The 8,180-nt window shown below is 49.2% G+C and overlaps 1 protein-coding gene across 4 annotated transcripts; it reads right to left on the reverse strand.

The window, feature by feature from the left end:
* Window positions 1-2,903: 2,903 nt before the first annotated feature.
* LOC122385826 (caltractin-like) lies at window positions 2,904-7,647 on the reverse strand. Of its 4 annotated transcripts, none has more exons than XR_006257276.1 (5): window positions 7,602-7,647; window positions 6,631-6,768; window positions 4,766-4,847; window positions 4,446-4,630; window positions 2,904-3,681 (listed from the first exon to the last, which is right to left on the reverse strand). XR_006257276.1 is itself a non-coding variant. In XM_043374405.1 (5 exons), the coding sequence occupies exons 1-5, from the start codon at window positions 7,614-7,616 to the stop codon at window positions 3,592-3,594; spliced, it is 501 nt and encodes a 166-aa protein (XP_043230340.1). In that variant the 5' UTR covers window positions 7,617-7,645; the 3' UTR covers window positions 2,904-3,591. The 4 variants fall into 4 exon arrangements, 2 of the variants coding, with proteins under 2 accessions (XP_043230340.1, XP_043230346.1); XR_006257273.1 differs by lacking the exon at window positions 7,602-7,647 and adding an exon at window positions 7,129-7,400; XM_043374405.1 differs by having other exon boundaries at window positions 7,611-7,645.
* Between the last annotated feature and the right edge of the window lie 533 nt (window positions 7,648-8,180).

Raw genomic sequence — 8,180 nt, forward strand, 5'->3', positions numbered from 1 at the left:
GCGTTGCGTTACGTCGTCTTCATTATGTCGCCATGGTTAGTGGTTTCGTTCCATTCTCGGCTGCCGGAAGTGGTCTAACTTCCCGCGTGCTCTGCGGTCCTGGTCTCCGTGTGCTGTACGGTTCTGGTCTCTGTACGCTGTTCCGTTTTGATCTCGGTGCGGGTAGCCGAGGCCCCGTGGTGCTGAACCACCTCTCGGACGCTGATATCGATCCTGACTCGATCCGAGGGCGGGGGAACCACCACGTTGTCAGGCTGTATCCACTCTTCGCCCATGGTCAGCAGAGGAGCGCCGGGCCAGGTCAACTTGCCATCTTCATCCGGCCTCCAGGGGACGTATTTCGGCGGCGACGCATTTGCGGGTCACGGGTGCATCACCACTCAGCACTTTGTTCACCAAAGGGGTCGGGAACCGGGCGGGGAGTGACTCGTGAACTGGCGCAGTGAACATCTCTGTCAGAACGCGCGTCTCACCGATGTGCGTCTCCACCATGAGCTCGTAGAAGCCGTCGCCGTTGGATCCGATGATGTCGTTGGCCAGCTGCAGGATCGAGTAGGGCTGGTGGTCGTTCTCGAGCCGTCGCTCTCCCAGTCCGTCCCTCCACAGTAGGTTTTCGGCGGTCCACCCGGAGCCGACGCTGGAGAGCACCTGCGTAAACCCGCCGGCCGTCATGTTGCACCACAGCGGCAGGGTCTTGCCGTCGATCCAGCCCCCGTAGACGCCGTCATGGAGCGCGCCGCGGCGGCGCAGTTGGAGGCAGGTCAGCGCGGTGTCGTCTGCGCCAGCCAGGCACACGTGTCCTCGGCAGCGGTCTCCGGGGTGACGGCAGTCGGCGTCCGCTCGGCAGAACTGATCCCGCCAGGAGTTGCCAGACATCAGCAGGTAGTCGGCTCCCGTGTACGGCCGGAACGCGCTGTAATTGGCCACGGTTGGGTAGAGCAGGCAGCGCTGGTTGGCGCTGATGAACGCCAGGCTGGCACAGCGCGGTCGGACGTGGCAGAGGGCGCAGCACCGACAGCTGGTGGAGGCGGACAGCACGTGCAGCGGCGGGTCTGTGGGCAGACCGTGCTGCTGGGCGGTCAGCTGACAGCCCAGGCTGGAGACCCCCAGCAGCAGGGCGGCAGCCGTCACTACCAGGTGCCTCACCCCAGCCGACATGGTGGCCGTCCGACTAAACCAGACTGGAATGGGCGCATATCCCACGACGACGTGATTTATACGATACACAGCCGAGCGGCGAATATGCTGGTCGATGGCAGTAGCATCGTGGTACTGCAATATAAATGGAAACACTGTTATTACTTTTATGATGATTGTAGGCCTCAGCAGTGTGTAAACGCGCTTGCCACGGTGTTCTCATTATTGCCACGATTATCGCTTGCAGAAGGGAAGTGCACATCGTCCTACTCTTATAGACCGTAACAGAGCTGAGGTTCGGGCAAAGCCAATAACTGGACTGAAAGGCTCTACTGCGGAGTCGGAGTCGGTCAGAGTCGACAGTTATGCCCGGAGTGGGAGTCGGAGTCTACTTTTGATGCTGGAGACAGAGTCACGAAAAATCCATAGACTCCACAGCCCTACCACTATACATATATGTAACTGGCACCAATGTCCGCTATTGCAAGTAACTGAAGATTAAAAACGTACAGTGGCGGATCCAACAGGAGGGGCGGGGGGTCACATGAGCCCATCGGCACCACAAGTGCACCACCGGCCTATCAGGGGCACCACAGGCTCGCCAGGGGCACCACACGCCTAGCAGGGACGCCACGGGCCTGTCAGGGGCACCACAGACTTGTCAGTTGTCAGAGGCACCACAGGCCTGTCAGGACCACCATCGGCCTAGCAAGAGCACCACATGTCTGCCAGAGGTACCACAGACCCCACAGACCTGCCAGGGGCACCACCGGCCTCGCAGGGGCACTTTGGGCCTGTCAGGGGCACCACAGACCCGACAGTGGCACCACAGGCTCGCCAGGGGCACCACAGGCCTGGGGGGGGCACCACGTGCCTGTCGGGGACACTTCAGGCTTGTCAGGGACACCACAGGCCTGCCAAGGGCACCAACGGCCTCGTAGGGGCACCTTGGGTCTGTCGGGGACACTTCAGGCTTGTCAGGGGCACCCAGTCCTATCAGGGCCCAGGGGCACTTGCGGCCTAGCAGGGGCACCACGGGCCTGTCGTCGGCACTTCAGGCTTGTCAGAGGCACCACAGTTCTTCCAGGAAAACCACAAACCTGTCAGGGGCACCACAGGCCTAGCAAGGACACCACAGGTCCGCCAGGGCCCATGGGCACCTTAGGCTTGTCAGGGGGGGGGGGGGGGGGCAGGGGCACCACAGTCCTTCCAGGGGCACCGCAGGCCTGTCAGGGGCACCAGTCACCACAGGCCTACCCAGACCAGACCAGAGGCACCAAAGGCCTGTCGGGGGCACCACCGGCCTAGCTGGGCCGCTGTCACCTGAGTCATCAGCAGCATTGCAAACACTAAACAGATTTATCACAGGATGGCTCGGCATGCGGATTCTTTTATAAGGCACAAACGATGTGAAGTGTGTTTCAGGGGAACAGCCAATCCAGCGTTTATTGCTCATCCAGACATTCAGTGGCCCGCTTCCCTGTTCGTGTCATTACGTTCTGTTGGTACTGTTTCGCTATTGCCGCTGTTTATGACTATAATGAACGCCCTTGTATGCTGCTGATGGAGCCCGCCTACCCACAACACAGCAACTTGGTTGGACTCTGTCGCGGTCATATACATACATTATGCAATAAGCCTCCGTGGCTTTTGTCCGTGCCCCGCTCCTAGATGCGTTCCTTGACTACGTAATATACCGTTCAAGAGCGATCTAGGGCGTACTAAATCAGGCACCCTATAAACACTTTGCTCCTGGAAATATTAGCTGTGAAGAACTGGCTTTATTTGAATGACGGAGCTCAAGCAGTCACATGATGCGGAGAGATCACAATGCGGATGATATTGAATAGAGCGAGATATGTAAATCACATCACAAAAATATTGGGCACATCTGTCGAGCCTAGTCCTATCATACCGTCATCGTTGTTTAAATACCAATACGACAAAAGAAAGCAGTCACCAAACTTACGCACTGCAGCCTGCGTTGCGCACAAACATAAATTTTGAAAAGAACGATCCCAATAATTAATTATAAATGAAAAATGAATGCCTCACGATGCATTCCGATTACAATTAACCAACAAAAAAGTTCGTTTTTCTCCGAACGTGCACGTCTAACTACCGAAATGGTCATAAAAAATAATGTAACACTGTTTTACAAATCAGTGCCACCTCAACACAACGCCAGCATTCCTTCTGAACTACCAATGAACTAAAAAGGCAACCGTAACATGACTAGCACGTATCAGGCAAACGGTAATTGCGAGACGACGAATAAGGGAGAAACCATGATCGACAACAATACAAATGGAAACAAAGCAAAATGAAATTGCAGAGCCACAACAGGCTCGCAACACATGACACTAGTCAAAAGCATGTCGAACACACGATAGCGCGGTGGCAGCATTTGAAAACAGCTGGAATGGAAGCAGCCTTTCACAAGTGACGAGCGTTTCAGTACAGACTCGTCTTTTTCATGATTCGCAGGAACTCATCCTGGTTGATTTCGCTGTCCCCGTCGAGGTCGGCCTCCTCAATCATCTCCTGGAACACGGACACAAATCAAACTGCATCCCAGGTTCCCAGCGATAAACGACAATCACACAGGCCAGTATCATTTCATACAGTTCACCAGCTCCTATGGCTGGCCATATATGTAGCACATCAATAGATAACGTTGTACTAAGATTAGGGCCTTTTATATACCTGACGCAAAATGGTTTGTGCAAGGAAGCATCGTATTTTGTATTTATGACATTTAACAGTGCACATACTTTATCGGTTCACATTCATTCAATAATTTAATTTTGTTTTATAAATTTAGTACGAACCTTTTGAGTGGAAGGATTCACAAGGACAGAGCCCCCGCTAAGCAGAGCTTGTTGCGTTGGTCCTGCCCTCTACCCTCCGATCGCGCAATTCCTGCTCTATGGCAGAATTTAGAATCCAAAGCTTAACGTACTCTTATAGCCGCACACGGTCGGTCCCCTCACTGACTTCAACTGGCAACGGCCCGCCACCACCCGCAACCATACCTGTCAGGAGGGTCATAAACTTCGCGCTTCAAACCCATAACCGGGACGCGTGCTCTCACCACGCGGAGTCCAACGCTCAACCGATTGAGCTACGGGACCGACTGCAAATTGGCTGCAATGGACCGGCTAATTGCAACGTTCCTTCCATTTCCTTGTTATTTCTTATATACCCTACCATGCACGTATGCATTGCTATGAATCGGGATATGACTGCATGAAACACAAAAAAGCTCGCTTCCAGTTCATAGCCGGCCGTACTGGTCATCAACATACCTGTAGCTCTTCATCGGTGAGATTCTCTCCGAGTTCTTCCGAGACACGTTTGAGATTCTTGAATGATATTTTTCCGGTTTCGTCGTCATCGAACAAACGGAAGGCCTTCAGTATTTCCTCTTTGGTATCTTTTTCTGCCATTTTCGAAGTCATCAACGCCAGAAAATCGTCGAAACATATTTTACCTGCAAAATCATGGCACAAGCAATTGAGACAATCACATGACATGTTAACTTTACAATATGGCTTAAAAACATATAGGTAGAACCTATGCCCATTTAAGCTACACAACTGTTCTTTCATGTGCAATCTCTGCTCACCAGAGTTGTCCTTGTCAACCTCTGCAACCATTTTCTTTATTTCTTCTTTCCTGGGTTCAAATCCTAGGGCTCGCAAGGCTACCTGCAACAAAAACTACTGTCAAATATGCATCCTTATCCATACCAATTTGACAATCTCACAGCCGCCAAAAACACGCTCTCACAGCCGCTACTAAACCCTATCGGTATCTACCAGGGTTCATCGCTCGGGCCATTGTTGCACAATGTATATGCTAATGACCTGCCGCTCTACACCGACAACTCCACCGGCATCATCGCCTACGCGGACGACGTCCAACTGTACGTTTCCGGACAGCCGAGAGACATCGTTCAGCTGAAACGGTCACTGGAAGGCAGTCTATCAGTTCTGTCGAACTGGTATGGCAAGAACGGCCTCAAGTTAAACGCTGCCAAAACTCAGCTGATCGTCCTCGGCACGCCGGAGATGACTCGTCGTCTGCCTCCCATTACCATCAACTTCTGCGGCTCCACCATCACCAGCTCTGACACTGTCAAGAACCTGGGAGTATGGTTTGACAGTGACATGTCGTTTGTGACGCATACCAGTGACGTGGTGCGGCGGTGCACCGGTACCTTGTGTGGCCTGAGTCACAGTAGACACAGTCTCCCAGCGACAGTCATGGTAACGTTGGTGCAGGGGCTCGTCTTGTCGATTATTAGGTACTGTCTGTCCGTTTACGGTGCCAGCAATGTAACCCAGCGCAAACGACTTCAAAAGCTGGTTAGGTTTGCTGCACGAGTCGTCTCAGGCCGTAGGAAGTATGATCGGGTGAGCGATGTTATCAACGAACTCGGCTGGCTTAACACCGAGAGCTTGTTCAGGTACCAATCCATCGTGCTGGTGAACAAAATGCTGGCCACGTCAGAGCCGCAGCAGTTCGCCACCTGTCTAGTCACCCGGCAGAGTGTACACGGGCGGGATACCAGGTACAATGACATGCTTGTGACCCCCACTGTCAGGTCAGAGTCCGGACGTCGCCGTTTTCTGTACTCTGCGGTGTCAGGGTACAACGAGCTGCCGGCGGACCTGCGCGCTCTCAGTCAGGCTCGATTCAAGCCGGCACTGAGGGAGCATTTGTTTGACCGCGAGCGAGCCACTTAGCTGTCCTAGTTAGCACAAGTGATGAGGGTGAATGTGTGAATGATTGCGGTGACTGTTGTCATATCCCATTCGATTTGTATATGCACAACGACTTGGACATAGAATAGCCGTGTTTCCACGGACATGTCTGTAATGTGAAATAAATCATATATTAAAGTAGACATAAAGTCTTGCAGCCTAGTGGATTCTGTGTCTAACTGGTGGCTTAGCGGCAATGAACTTGTGGCCAGGAGATTGCCAATTGCTTGAGAGGGTGTCTTTTCAGGCTATTTGTCAAAATGGTCACACTGGTCACAAGAGAAACATGGCACAATCTACCTTTAATGTGTTGAATTTTCATATCAAATCTGGGCCAGGCATACCCATTCAACCAATTAGACTAAATTTCAGAACAAAATACTGAATAATGCATCCCCATCTCCTCCTTTTTACTTATGATCATAATTAGAAAAATATTCAAAATATAAATGTTATTGATAATATATCTGAAACAAAAGCAATTGGTATATATTCCAATAGCATGCTTCTATAGAAGAGATTCGCTTATTTCAAAGGTTGAAACCACAATACCAATCAACAATACTTTGCAATGATCTTCCAAGAACCCTTACAGTCCATGACCATTCTATAGGCCCCTAAAAAGTCATTCTCAGCTGTTTAAGATTCTGATTCACATGGGAATTTCAACAGGAATCCTATTCTCACAGTGATGAGCTTTAATGTTCAACAAAACATTGGGTACCTTCAAATCCTTTGAATCTATTGTTCCAGTTCCTTCTGTATCAAATAAATCAAAGGCTTCTCTGATATCAGACTTCTGTTCTTCATTCAGGTCCAGTTTAGGACCAGATGACTTCTTCTTCGACTTTGCTACAGTTGACTGAAAACAGAAAATATGAGTAAGTATACAAATTCAGAATGCATAATTTGTAAAAAAAAAAACAACATGCTTGCCAGCCGAGGATGGAACCACTGCTGCAATAGGGGTCTAAGAATTGGATAAAACCAGCTGGCTGGCCAGCTGGCGACGTATGTGCTAGCTATGTCCTTCATTGATCATCCACAGCATCCTGATGCCCTAGACAGGGATTTTCTTTGACAGCATTAGCAAAATTAACCCTGCTGATCATGAAGCTTCTGATAGTGTTCTTTGGTTGGTTGGTTTTGGGTTAAGCACCACATCCAGTGGACCAAGGCGCTAACTAAGGCGATAGTGTTCTTTTACTTCAAAACAACATACCTAATTCATACCTGCTTCCTAGCAACATACCATTTCTCGTAAAACGGAGATCCAAAGCTGCAGCTACGACCGCTTTTTCAACGTGCGTAGAAAGGTAACACCACTCCTGCGATTTGTTAGAATATCACAGTTGAGATGCGTTTGACGTATCTAGATTGACTTAACGTTCATTTGCATCTTAAATCAAGTACAGCCTTGAATTAATCCAACAAACCCCTAAAGTCAACACCACAATCTCAAGCCCTATCACTAATGCATTGTCAAGTGAAACGTTGAAAACTTTCGGAAATGTGGCATGAAAGGCCAACATCCCGTGACCTTTTTGTACATATATATTCTGTTTTGTTTTCATGAAGCTTATTGTCTTATTACCAATATATAATTCGATGTTTGAATAAAATTTTAAGACACATTGTGTTACAATACGAATATTCTACCCCCTAAAAACACTACTTAGCAAATAGTCACGTGACCTAAAACACCTGCATGACATCCTCACGATGGCCTTGATCCTCACTTAGCGGCTATTCCAATCCATAAACAAAAACTTGTACTCATGGCTATTAAAAAATATTCATTTGCAGACATTTATTCCCAAAACATATAACAAAAACTTCATTTTTGCCTTTAATTTTAAAATAAATTCATCCAGCGTTTCAACTTTTCGTTTACTGGCAAACCTCAAAATAAAATTTATCAGCTTCCGATTCGACGCCATATTTGTTTTGGAAGAGCCCCGTGTGTTGATGATGGACATGCCTAAGAGCTGGACTTTTTGCACGCGTTCCCCGCCAGGGGGCGCCACTAAGGAAGCACCCTCTGACGTCACGATAAAACTGCGCGCACTGTGCGCACGGTTCTGTAAGCAAGTAACATAGTGGTGGTTTCACGGTGGAAATTGGAATAAGTATTTTGACGTTGTAAAATTTCAAGCCGTTTTTGTGAAATTAATTAGTAAATGCATTTCAAAAGTATTTATTTAAAGTGTGAAAGGAGAATGATTAGAAGAACATGCATATTTTTGTTCCAATAGCTTATTATGTGAGACATGA

This window comes from Amphibalanus amphitrite, unplaced genomic scaffold (assembly GCF_019059575.1).
Source record: "Amphibalanus amphitrite isolate SeventyFive unplaced genomic scaffold, NRLGWU_Aamphi_draft 000015F_arrow, whole genome shotgun sequence".
In the NCBI taxonomy this organism is placed as follows: domain Eukaryota; kingdom Metazoa; phylum Arthropoda; class Thecostraca; order Balanomorpha; family Balanidae; genus Amphibalanus; species Amphibalanus amphitrite.

Excerpts from the sequence above, each read along its gene's own strand:
- LOC122385826 (XM_043374405.1), bottom strand. Across the intron at positions 4,848-6,630 it reads TAGATTCAAAGGATTTGAAG|GTAGCCTTGCGAGCCCTAGG; the intron begins GTACCCAATGTT and ends TTTTTGTTGCAG. Across the intron at positions 3,682-4,445 it reads TCACCGATGAAGAGCTACAG|GAGATGATTGAGGAGGCCGA; the intron begins GTATGTTGATGA and ends TCCGTGTTCCAG.